Source organism: Cololabis saira, chromosome 6 (genome assembly GCF_033807715.1).
Source record: "Cololabis saira isolate AMF1-May2022 chromosome 6, fColSai1.1, whole genome shotgun sequence".
Lineage (NCBI taxonomy): Eukaryota > Metazoa > Chordata > Actinopteri > Beloniformes > Belonidae > Cololabis > Cololabis saira.
The window spans coordinates 45,329,298-45,342,412 of record NC_084592.1 but is presented as its reverse complement, the minus strand read 5'-3'; the positions used below and the strand labels follow the sequence as shown (position 1 = coordinate 45,342,412).

The window sequence follows — 13,115 nt, the reverse complement described above, 5'->3', positions numbered from 1 at the left end:
TTTTTATATTTATTTTTTTATTATTAGGCTCAGAAATACTTTTTAATACTACAAATATGTTTAATATATAATATAGATCATATATATTTATTTTATTAATATATATATATATATATATATATATATATATATATATATATATATATATATATATATATATATATATATATATATATATATATTCTTTTTTTTTTATTTATATTTATTCATTTATTTTTTTTTTATTAGGCTCAGAAATACTTAAAGAAACACCTGCTGATGTGCATTTGGCCCAAATGATTTGGGATGAAACGCATAATTGACGATAGAATCTATGTGACCGGCAAGTGTTTATTTATTTTTTATTGAGACCAGTGAGATGGCCAGCAAATTTGTACGGGGGGCCGTGGCCACCCCTGGCCCACCCCTGGTGGCGCCACTGCAAAATAAGAATCCAAATGCAACCAGAACTTTTAGAAAAAGTGCTTTTAGTCAAGCCACTTTTTCGGTTCGTGCCTCTCACTCAGAGTCTAAGAGAAATCAATCACAGTGCAATAATAACAATAATAACAGTAATTATAATAACACAATCATACGCTGTAACAATGCACCTTCCAATAATCATATCTACCTCATTCTGCTGCACCTTTCACTTTAAAAAAATGTGTATATATGTTAATAAGAGCTGTCATTTGTCTATTACCTATTTGCAAGAGTGAGCGAAAACAACCGAATCAAATTCCATGTCTTGTCTGACCTGACCTGGACAAATAAACGTGATTCTGATTCTGATTCTGATTCTCACACCTGGAATGCAAGAGCAAGCACGATACGTGAACTTCCCACTCTGACCTTTTTCACCAAACATTTTAAATCCTGGCTATTGGAGGAACAACACTGTTATCACAACCAGGCTTAAACTGGTGTAGTTTGTCTTAATGTTAATTATCTGTTTTAATTCGTACGTACTATAATGTGCAATGTAACACGCACTTTGTATGTCACACAACTTGGATCCTCTCAGTACCATAATATTACCATCACTGGTATTTCATTATTGTAATATGCATTTTTTGCTCAAGTCACTTTAGACTCAAGTCACTTTAGATACAATCCATTCTGCCTTTAAATGCTGCTAAATCTATTTTATGGAGCTAGAACCGTCTCATAATTTAGAAATGCACACGCCGATCCTCAAATGCACAGGACAAAATTCACAAATGCACAGACCGATTCACACGTGCTTAGGACAAGATACACAAACGTATTTTTGATGCACACACAAATATAACCTGAAACAAAGGAAGACCTCTGATTGGTTGCAGATCCTTCCGTGTTAAAAAAACGTACAGGAGTGTCTCAGAAAATTAGAATATTGTGATTTTCTGTAATGCAATTACAAAAACAAAAATGTCATACATTCTGGATTCATTACAAATCAACTGAAATATTGCAAGCCTTTTATTATTTTAATATTGCTGATCATGGCTTACAGTTTAAGAAAACTCAAATATCCTATCTCAAAAAATTTGAATATTCTGGGAATCTTAATCTTGAACTGTAAACCATAATCAGCAATATTAAAATAATAAAAGGCTTGCAATATTTCAGTTGATTTGTAATGAATCCAGAATGTATGACATTTTTGTTTTTTTAATTGCATTACAGAAAATAAAGAACTTCATCACAATATTCAAATTTTCTGAGACAGTCCTGTATTTGTGGATCGAGTCACGTCAGGGGAGTCTCAAAAGTCACACGCAAATCCAGCGCAGCTCACAGACAAAAAAAATGTTTGTAAATCAGGTTATATTTGTGTGTGCATCAAAAATACATTTGTGTATCTTGTCCTACGCACGTGTGAATCGTTCTGTGCATTTGTTAATTTTGTCCTGTGCATTTGTGGATCGGAGTGTGCATCTGTGAATTATGAGACTGTTCTAGCCCCATATTATTTTGCTACTATGTATATTTTATGTTTGTTCCCTTGTTTGATTGTATTGTTTGACTGAATTGTTTTTTTGTTTTCTGTGGGGACTGCGGGTGGAAACTAACATTTCTGCTAAAACCCGGTGTATTTACACTGCTTAATGTAGTGTTCATTAATATGCATCATCCCGTCTAAATAAACTTTGATTGATTGATCAGAAGCGTAAAACAGGAGCAAAAGCTGGCGAGAACCAACCGACGACGCGACTTTAGTGAAATCCCGGTCGGGTAGTCTGAACAGCTAAATCCGATCTTTGGGCAGGTGAGAGCTGCAGGGAAAGTTCCGGGTTCAAGAATCAACCTTTAACCCTAAAATCTCACCTCCAGCTTCATCCGGCGTCGACGATAGAAACAGAACTTCTGTTAAAGTTGTTCTTGGTGTTTGAAAGTAGAAAGAAAATCAACCAGTGACCCGGAACCACGACTCCGGAGAAGCTTGACTAAAGTCTCTGAGTTTTAGGAACATTTCTGTCTCTTTTCACACGCAGCACATCTTCAACATTGTTTTGTTTTACTGATAAATTATACGATAAAAGAAATGCTGGTTTAACGTAATGTTTCTGGGAAATAACTGTTTAAAAACATTTCAGCACGTGTTGACATAACTACAATAATTTGTCTTCTATTCTACGTCCTCTTTATTTGGGTTTTTAATTAAAAAACCCCATAAACTGGACTTTTGTTTCCAATTCACTAAAATGTTGTTTTTTTTGCGATACATAAGGCAGTGAGAACCCGGTGTGTCCAGTTAGATTCCATTTGAATATCTCCCAGGTGACCTAATATACATATCGTGGGGCACACTGGGATTCTGTAGTTGATCCATGTGGATAAATCCTCACAAATCTCCATCCAGAACCTCTGTACCGGTGTACAGAACCATAAAGCATGCATATAATTATCAGGAGTGTTCTCTGTGCACTGTGAACAGATATTAGAGGTGACAAAGCCCATCTGGAACATCCTTTGTCCTGTATAGTGTATTCTATGAAGAACTTGGTACTGTATAAGTTGTAAGTTTGGGTTCTTAGTCATAGTGAAAGTATTTAAACATATTTGTGACCAAGAAATCTGGTCGGTATTAAGAGAGAGATCCGCCTCAGATTTTGAAATCAGAAGAGACTGAATTATCTATTTTAGACACTAACCTGTAAAGTTTTGATAACAACTTTAGAGTGCTTAGGTTCAATAATTCTATTATCCTGCCGGAAAGTTGTACGTCTAATTGGTTAAGTTTATGTTTTATTTATTATGGCCTTAGGTTGTTGGTATTCTAAAAATGTATTACTGCTAATTCCATATCGAACAGTAAGTGTATTGAAAGGTACAAACTGTCCACCTATGATTACATGCTGTAAATACCGTATTCCTTGATCTCTCCATTGGTCAAAGTTTATCATCTTTTTATCATTTTTCAGGATATCTGGGTTGTTCCATATGGGTGTACGGTCACATGGAAAAAGTGACATTTTAGCTACTATCATTATTATTATTATTATTGACATGGGGCAGTATTTTGGAGTATTATTATTTTTAAGCATCTGGAACTTGGAGACTTTCATTTGTCCGAGTCCCAAAGTCGACACCATTTAGAAGAAAACCAACTCGACATCACTTCCTGTTCCCCTCCTCCGTCGGTGATTATAACGATCCAGATAAGTTCAAGGTGAACTTTGGCAGTTTTTACCCAGAAGTCCCGCCCACGGGGGCAGAACTGAGTCGAACCAGCAACTAACCTGCCAGTAATGGCTGCGATGGAACCGAAGAGGTTTGGGAAACTAAACCAATAAACTAATAACTTGAGCAGAGAAACAACCCTATAATGTTTAGAGACGGATGAGTTCAACATTCCTGAAAGTTTACTGAACTCCCGAGACCAAAGACCCCCTGGTCTTAAACCCGGGTCCTCGGGACCCCGTCCTGCAGGTCCAGACGGACCCAGACACAAGTGGTGCTTTTATACTAGTACCTACTCAGCACGACTCCACTCGCCTCGTCCTCGTTTGTTTTTAAACACCCAGATCAGAAGTAGGAGGTTGGAGAAGCTGCTGTGATGTATTTGATTGTGTTTCTAAACTGAGAAGACAAAAACACTAAGGCCCAGTCCCAATCCCCCCCTAGTCCTACTTTTCAGTCCTATCCCTAAATTTTGTGCGTTCCCGTGAGGGTAGTGGTGTCCTAATTCCTCTTTGCATGTAGGGCTAGTGGACATAACGAGGGCTAGTGTGTATGAATCTAGTCCTACACAGCAAGGGTTTTCAGATACTGACTCAACGACCGAGGGCCAGAAAAATTTCCCAGAATGCTTTACGTCGTCATTTGCAGAATGAATCAAACAAAAAAACATGGCGGACATTTCAAATTTTTAGTGAATAAAATCAATATTTTGAGTTAGTTTCTGCATAAAAATGCGTTTTGATTACATTTCTAGCGAGAAATATATATTTTACTTTCATAATATTCACTCAGTGAATGCACATAATCACGCGCTTGCTCGTTGTTGCGAAGTCTTTTCACACCTCGCCAGAATAAAGGCTGATTTATGGTTCCGCGTTACACCAACGCAGAGCCTTTGGCGTAGGTCACGCGGCGACGCGCGCCGTACGGTGCACGTCGCCACGTAACCTACGCCGTAGGCTCTGCGTTGATTTAACGTGGAACCATAAATCAGCTCCCGAGCCGGCGTCTCTTCTCATCCCGAAAACATCTGAGCAAATTTCTTAACAGCGTTATTTGGATAAACTGAGCCCAGGTTTGGGATCTTAACGGTTACTTTTACGCCTGAAAAAATATTAAAACTTAATAAAGTGGCATATTAACAGCGCTACAGCTGAAATTAAAACAGCTTTTATCTCTCAGCTTCCTGATATGGTGTGACGTATGTGCAAACGTAACTACGCAGTCGCTTACGTACCCGAACGTAAACCACGCAGTGACGTAGCAAGTGGTGTCCCAATCCCTAGGGAACATTACAAGGACCCTACGCCTGTGGCTTCATTTTTAGGGCTAGTGGTAGAAAGTAGGGGGGGGGATTGGCCCTAATGATGTAAAACCTGGAGGAGATGATAGATGTGCTGCTGGGTCTGTGTCTTGTGTTTGATATCAAGTTAAAAAATGAGAAAGAGAGAGAAGCTTCAAGCGGCAAAGTTTTTTTTTTGTTTGTCACTGCTGCTGAAAAGTGCGTTGGTATCTGAGCAGCTATGAAATGACAGAGCTCCTGGTAGATCTGGTCGTTCCTTATCTCCGTCTAGAGAGACTTTTAATTCTCTCCTCAGCACCAGGTTTATGAACATCTGCACCTCAGAGTTGGATCACCAAACAGACTTCTGCTGCCGTTGCTGCTGGAATCAAATGAACAAGAATCTCCGTCAGAGTCTCTTTCTCTGATGTCACATCCTGACTCAGACGTCTGACTCCAACCCCCCGACCAATCGGTGGCCTGGAGTGTGATGACATCACAGCCCGACTCAGCCGCTTAGAACCTCGACAGAATAGATGCAGAAAAGTATCTACTCGGCACGTTAGACCCCTGGTGGAGAAGAAGCAAACCGAGTGGAGGAGACGAGTAGGTGCTGGTGGAAAAGTGCAAAACCGAGGCGAGTCGCCCTGAGTACCGTATTGGCCCGAATATAAGACGGTGTTTTTTGCATTGAAATAAGACTGAAAAAGTGGGGGTCGTCTTCCATTCGGGGTCTAGACGTTATACTCATTCACAACACTAGATGGCGCCAGATATCTTTAAAGTGAATGCTGAACTTAACTCCCCAGGCCAAAGCGAACCCCTGTCACGAAGAAGAAAAATAAAAAATAGCGCTAAGAAAGAAAAGAGAAGAAAATAAGAGAAGAGATAACAGAAAGTGGAGAAACGTAGCGACAATCTGGAGAAAAGTGGGTGGAAGATCGGCAGGTGAACCGGCAGCTGAGGAGAAATTATGATGCCGAACTTTCATTTACCTCTTTTTTGTATCTCCAGTCACCAATCCTTTATCAAATTCCATGGCCCTCAACTCTGGAACTGTTTAGATAGATCTCTTAAGTTAGTGTCATCCTTAAAAATGTTTAGGACCAGCTTAATGGGGTATCTTTTATATAGACAAAATTAACAGGCTATTCGTACTGAAATGAAATTGCCATTTTATGGATATTTTTGTTTCGGTGTTTATTGTCTTTTTCTTTGTTTCTTTTACCTATTCTTTTCCTTTCTATTCTTTTTCTATTGATTGATTTGTTTTGGTGATTTTGTATTGAGGGGGAGGATTTTTTATAAGCCCTTCGGGCTTCTTTTCCTCTCCTGCACAATTATTTGTCCTTGTATGATAAAAAAAAAATTACTGTTGTCATTGTGCAAATAAATAAATTAAAAAAAAAAAAATGCAAACTTCAAGATGATGATTTCAATGAGGCAAAATAACATGCTTTTTCTCTAGAATATATTGTTATAATCATTTGTTTCAGATGTACTGTAATTATTTTCTGTATAAAAATTGAATTTGGTGTTCAAAAAGTCTTTTCTTCAAACTTGAGTCTTGAATAAGAGGGGGTTGTCTTATAATCAGGGTCGTCTTATATTCGGGACAATACGGTAGGTACTAATGTAAAAGCGCCAAAGGGCCCTGGTAGATGGAGGGGGGGTGGGGGGGGGGGGCGTCCCAACCGCATCCCGACATGAGTCCCTGAAACCGTTCCCGGCTTCACGTGAAGAACCACAGCCACAAATGTTCCTTCTACAAGTTTTACTACGTCACTGAAAGCAGACGCTCGTTTGAAACAGCTTCCTCCCATCAGAAATGGATCGGGACGAGAACCAGGAGGACAAATAAAACACAGGAATATCAAAATGGTGTTAATACAACAGCAGTTAAAAGACTGAAGTGTGTTTGCAGCGGGTCCTGGTCCCGGGTCTCCGGTCCCAGGTCTCTGTCCCGGGTCCTGGTCCTAATCCAGGAACATCCCGGAACAGGTTAGTCGCCCAAACAAACCTTGAAAAAGTTAGACTGTAAAACTAAACCTCTTAAAAAAAACATTAACATGATGCTCAACATAATTTATCAGTCCGAGTTCATGCTGCCGGATCCAGGTCTGGTACCGAGACGAATCCCCACCCTGCAGAGGTCACATGACCGAGGCAGACGGTCGTCACGGTAACCGAGAACAGAGGGGTCACGTGACGGAGGCAGTCTGTCGTCACGGTAACCGAGAACAGCTGGATTCCAGGACGAGCTCTCAAACCAGTTCAGAACATCTGGTTCCAGCAGTGATGGATCCGGTCAATTCAGGGAGCTTTAATGCTCAAATGTGGAAATAAAAAATACAAATAAGGAACTTAAAAAATAAAAATGTACAAATCCAAGTCTCGTTGGTTTGAACGTCAGCGGAGGTTCATCCTAAATAAACTAGTGTTGGGGGGGAAATACCAGCAGCTAAGCTAACTCAGTCCCAGCTGGAGTGGCAGCGACCCCGGGGTCACGCAGAGGTCACGGTGAGGTCACACCGGGGTCAGGGGTCGGACTGAGCAGCGTGGTGGGCGTTTCCAGGCGTCTCCGCCGCCGCCGGATGTTTGATGCTCTCCGATGCTCTCGAGGCTCAACTGTAACCATGGCGACGGACTCAGAGGAGCTTTAAGAACAAGACCACACCCCTCTGGTGAAGAAGCCACGCCCCCGTTGCAGAGGCCACGCCCCCTCGCCGGCACCGTCCAACCAGCGTCTGCCGCCACGCGTGATGTAGAAAGACAAATGTTTAAATTTAGGAAACATCTAACCGTTATAAAAACAACTAGGACCCGGTTTCTCGGCCCCCCCCAGGACCGCCAGAGTTTATGGGATGGATCTGAGGACGTTGTCGTCCGGGTCGTCCGGGTTGTCCAGGCCTCCGCCAGAGGCTCCTTCAGCAGTCGGGCTGCGTCTCCGGCCGGTTCTCCGAGTTCTGCCGCCGGTAAAGGTTCAGGATCAGGTCCCGGATCTCCTCTCGTTTCCTCCGGACCTGTTGCCGTGGAAACCAGTGCTGCAGCTGTAGAGGGAGGTCGAAGTGGGCCACTGGGTCCTGGGGGGGGGAACAGAATCAATGATTATTGATCGCTCTGAGACATCAGTCCAACCGCCCTCGTTAACCTCCGCTACCAGAACACCAACATGTTCCCAAAACAGCTGAGAGACGGTTCCCTGCAGTAAAAGATATTTTAAATCATGGCTATAGAGGGAATGCGCATGACGTCACTTTCCCACTGGACCAGCCCCCTTACTCGCACAAGTGAGTGGCAAAAATGGCTGCAACTAGTGGAGAAGACGGGATAACAGCTGATTCTGGGCTTAAATTAAAGGCAGTTGGACTTGACAGTAGGGGTGTAACGATACACTAATCTCACGATACGGTACGATACACGATATTGAGGTCACGTTAACGATACGATATTATAGCAGTATTTTTTTAACAACCTTGAATGAGAAATATATGACTGGAAAAAATTGTATTTTATTTGAAAGACACAAAATACAAAACAATACTGTACGTTTGCCCTATTGTTACAGTTTGTAATGCTTTATAACTGTTTAAGTTTTAAAGAGAAAGCCAGGCCAACCATTTTCCACAAACTGAACTAAAAGTAAATGTCAGGTTTACATTATGCATCTTCAGTTTCATACAAGTAAAAATATTTAGCCACAAACTGAATAGTTTCTCTCATGTATGATTTGACTTTTTTCTTTCCAGAAATTTAACAACTAAAATTAAATAAATAGATAAAAGTAAATAATTACATACAATTTTACATCATAAAAAAGATTGATTCCTGCTCACCTTATAAGTGAGAATTATTTTTGTTAAGAAGGTTATTTTGGTAATTCAGGGTTGATTATTTTATAAATATATTCTTTATATTCTGATGTAAATCATGGACTATAATGACACTAGTCAGTTTATTATAGTGATTAGTCTGGTTTAGATTGGGCGGAGTGATACGCCACAGTACGGCACTAGGTGCTGTGTTGATGTTCTAAAATCCTACACTGTTGAGGGACATTAAAGTACACTGGAACTCAGCAGAAGTTTCCCCGTGTTTATCCTACTCACAACCCGAAAAAGGTTTAATTTAATAAGGTAAGGCTTAACTCTACAACAGACTTAAAAGTTCAGAGCTCAAAACCCCCCAAGAGTCCCGTGATCGGGACCGCAAAAAGGTACTACTTTCTTCTGAGCGTAGTAGGATTTTGGTCCGCGGGTCGAGGCGTGGTCGGATCATAAGGGTCGGATGCGCGTTTCTAGTCAACACAATAGATTAATATTAATAACCCAATATCGCGATACACCTTGTCACCTCCACGACACGTTTCGTGGCGTTTTTGTATCGCGAAATTTCGTGGCACGAAATATTGTTACACCCCTACTTGACAGTGACCCGTACAGTTACCAAGAACCAGTGGTCCATGGACATTAATATTTGGTACAGTTACCAAGAACCAGTGGTCCATGGACATTAATATTTGGTACAGTTACCAAGAACCAGTGGTCCATGGACATTAATATTTGGTACAGTTACCAAGAACCAGTGGTCCATGGACATTAATATTTGGTACAGTTACCAAGAACCAGTGGTCCATGGACATTAATATTTGGTACAGTTACCAAGGAACCTGGAATCCAGTTGTTTCTGTGAATTGCAGAGATCCATTTGTCTCTCTTAAGCTTATTTTTCATCAGTCTGTAAAACGATAACTCTGATTTCTTGCTAAATCTATGAGTACAGTCGATCACACAACAGCTCTTTCCCATTTTAGATGTTTTCCAGTTGATCAAACTGAAAGTTTACGCTGACACTCAGTCTTTCTGACAGTCAGTCTTTCTGACACTCAGTCTTTCTGACACTCAGTCTTTCTGACACTCGCAACCCGCTGTGAAGTCGCATCTGTGACGTCATGCGCATTCCCTCTATTCAGAGGAACCTCTACAGGAACCAGACCAGCAACCCCTTAAGATACTAGAAGAACCCCAGCAGGAACCTGTTCTTTCCAGTTTGCAGTGGTGTTACGTCGGTTCGTACCGAGAGAAGAAGCTGACAAACATTTTGTATTTGTGGTAAAACCTGAAATAAGGGGGGGCTTTATTTCTACAAATGTTTGAAAATTATTATAATTATAGCACCCCCCTCTCCCCTTCTCCCCTTCCCCTCAAAGTGCTTATGCTCTTTGTTCAGGCTGCATTTGTAAATACGTTCTTAAATTGCTTGCCTGGGTAAATAAAGGTTAAATAAAAAATAATTATACTTCAAAACACTTGATGACACCTCATGATTAGCTGCTGAAGTGGGACTTGTAAATATGAAGCTACAGAAACAGCAGAAGTGGTGATTACTTTTAGAAAACACTCCACGTATTGCAGCAGGTAGAGGCCGCAGTCGCTGCTGTTGTCCTGCAGGGGAACTTTGCAGTGGGAACCTTTCATCTGGTCCGGGTCAAAGTCCCTGCTGGAGCCTTGACGGGCCTCCCACTCCGACTGCAGGTACCTGGAGACGAGAAGCACCGGTGAAAAACAAGAACCGGGCCGGGTGACGTCCAATTAGAGGAGGGGAATAACAAAGAGAAAAAACTGCTACAGACTTATGGAAGCGTATTGCATTCACTTGAGAAAAAAAATCTGCTCTGTTTTTCTGAATTAATGAGATAATTATCTCAGAATTCCGAGAAAAGTTTTAATGAAAAAAAAAAAATCTGCTGTTTTTTCTGACTTAACTAGTTAATTATCTCAGAATTCCGAGAAAAGTTTTAATGAAAAAAAATTTGCTCTGTTTTTCATAATTAACGAGTTAATTATCTCAGAATTCAGAGAAAAGTTTTAAAGGAAAAAAAAAAAATCTGCTCTGTGAGTGCAATACGCTTCCTTGCAGAGAGCAAAAAAGCTGTTACAAGGAGGTGGCTAAAACCTGAATCCCCCGCTATAGATGAATGGATAGGAATAATATATGAAATATATGTCATGGAAAAGCTGTCATTCTCTCTAAAAATGGAGAAGTTTTACCAGATGTGGTTTTAAGTGGACTGAGTACATAAAACCTGTTAGGTCTGTAAGGAACAAAACCAGTTTGATAGTCTCTGGGAAAACTGGATAAGCTTTATCACAACATCTAAATATATTACTGAATGATGCATAATTAAAACAAACCCCAGTTCCTAACTCCACCCAGATAGTTCTGTTCATCTGTTTTTTTGCTATTTTTCTTAACTTTCTTTAATTTTGTCTTCTCATAAGAGTTATACTGCAATATTTTACTGTTTTACAGGTCAAAGAGTTTACATGAGGTAAATGTATATAATGGTTCTATAACTATTGCTGTTGACCGATAACTTGTGTTGATGGTGTACCAAAGATTTTTTTTTTTTTTTAATGTATTTTATTTTATTTATTTGTTTTTTCTGGAGGGGGGTATTTAGTATTTTAATGTGACTTCTCAGACTGTTCAAGGGACGAAAGTGAAAATCCCTTTTTGCTATCGCCATACAAATGCATCTTTTTGATTTCTTCTTGATTTATTTATTTATTTTATTTGGTATTAGTTTTGGATTGACTGTAGATCAGATTTTGGTTGATGATTTGTTTTATTTATTCATTGATTGATTTATTTTTTATTTTCTCCTTTTTTTATGAAAGAAAATACCCGATTGATACTGTAATGATGTGAATCTTGTATAACTGACTTTATTTCTCTAATAAAAAGTTTAATAATAAAAAATCATATTAGGTCTGACTTTTGATAACTTGACAAAAATAAGGAGTGGGATCAAAATGTGTTTTGTAATATGATATAATGATATGATATAATCTACAGCACGATCTTTACTCATTCTGCTTTGTGTGTAATTTTCTGTATGTAATATTGAAGATGAAAAGCTTTCCATGTTCCATGTAAATATTTTACAAAGAAAATTCTGGGAAGAGCCAGGAGGCAAATTGGACATCAGAATTACTACAAAATGTCACGCCAATGTTATGTTAACCTACTTGAAGTGATTTTGACGCTATGTAAATCTGCATGTGTGAAATCAAGGCTTTTCCAAATAACAGATAAAAAAGGAGAAAACCAACAAAGGAAAACAAGAACCGGGCCGGACAGAGTAGCAACACTTACTCCCGCAAGAGTTTGAAGACTCGCTCGTGGAGAGACAGTTTGAGGGAATCCATGATGAGGATGCAGGGCCTGCAGAGACACCAGTCAGCTGGGAGTTTAAACACATTTAAACCTGACGGGACTCAAAAACCCCACTCACCTCTTACAGACCGTGTTCCTGGTGCAGGTTCGCTCCGTGCAGCTCTGAGGACAAAACAGAAACATGACGCGGCAGGAAAACAAACATCAGGACTAAGATGATGATTAGGTGAAGTGTATGGAACGCTGAAACAGTCTAAATTAAATAATTAAATTAAATCATTGAATAAATGTACAATGAAATAAATAATTTAGGAAATACGTAAATATATACAGGACTGTCTCAGAAAATTAGAATATTGTGATAAAGTTCTTTATTTTCTGTAATGCAATTAAAAAAACAAAAATGTCATACATTCTGGATTCATTACAAATCAACTGAAATGTTTCAAGCCTTTTATTATTTTAATATTACTGATTATGGCTTACAGTTTAAGATTCCCAGAATATTCTAATTTTTTGAGATAGGATATTTGAGTTTTCTTAAGCTGTAAACCATGATCAGCAATATTAAAATAATAAAAGGCTTACAATATTTCAGTTGATTTGTAATGAATCCAGAATGTATGACATTTTTGCATTACAGAAAATAAAGAACTTTATCACAATATTCTAATTTTCTGAGACAGTCCTGTATAATTTATTTCATGTACAATTAAATTAATGTCCAGACATTAACCAGTTTAAAAACAAATATAAAAACATGATTTTCACAAGGTACAAAGAGGAAGGAGTTTAGCGGCTTTAGGGGCCTGATATAACACTATTGGGTGAATGGGTAGATTTGTTTATATTTATGTACAGAAATGGGCAGCTATGTATGTGTGTGTGTATATATATATATATATATATATATATATATATATATATATATATATATATATATATGGGTGTTTGTATATATGCATGTGTGTGAATATATGTGTGTGTGCATGTGTGTATGTAGATTTAT

At 39.1% G+C, this 13,115-nt stretch overlaps 1 protein-coding gene across 1 annotated transcript in view; it reads right to left on the bottom strand.

Annotated features, from left to right (window-relative positions):
* Window positions 1–7,631: 7,631 nt before the first annotated feature.
* Window positions 7,632–13,115, bottom strand: part of senp7 (SUMO specific peptidase 7) — a 54,284-nt gene continuing 48,800 nt past the window's right edge. Inside the window, exons 20-23 of the mRNA XM_061722971.1 lie at window positions 12,225–12,268; window positions 12,086–12,154; window positions 10,315–10,465; window positions 7,632–8,010 (exon numbers count right to left, since the gene is read on the bottom strand). Coding sequence (XP_061578955.1) covers window positions 7,855–8,010; window positions 10,315–10,465; window positions 12,086–12,154; window positions 12,225–12,268 — 420 coding nt within the window. The 3' untranslated portion in view covers window positions 7,632–7,854. The remainder of the gene's footprint in view (window positions 8,011–10,314; window positions 10,466–12,085; window positions 12,155–12,224; window positions 12,269–13,115) is intronic.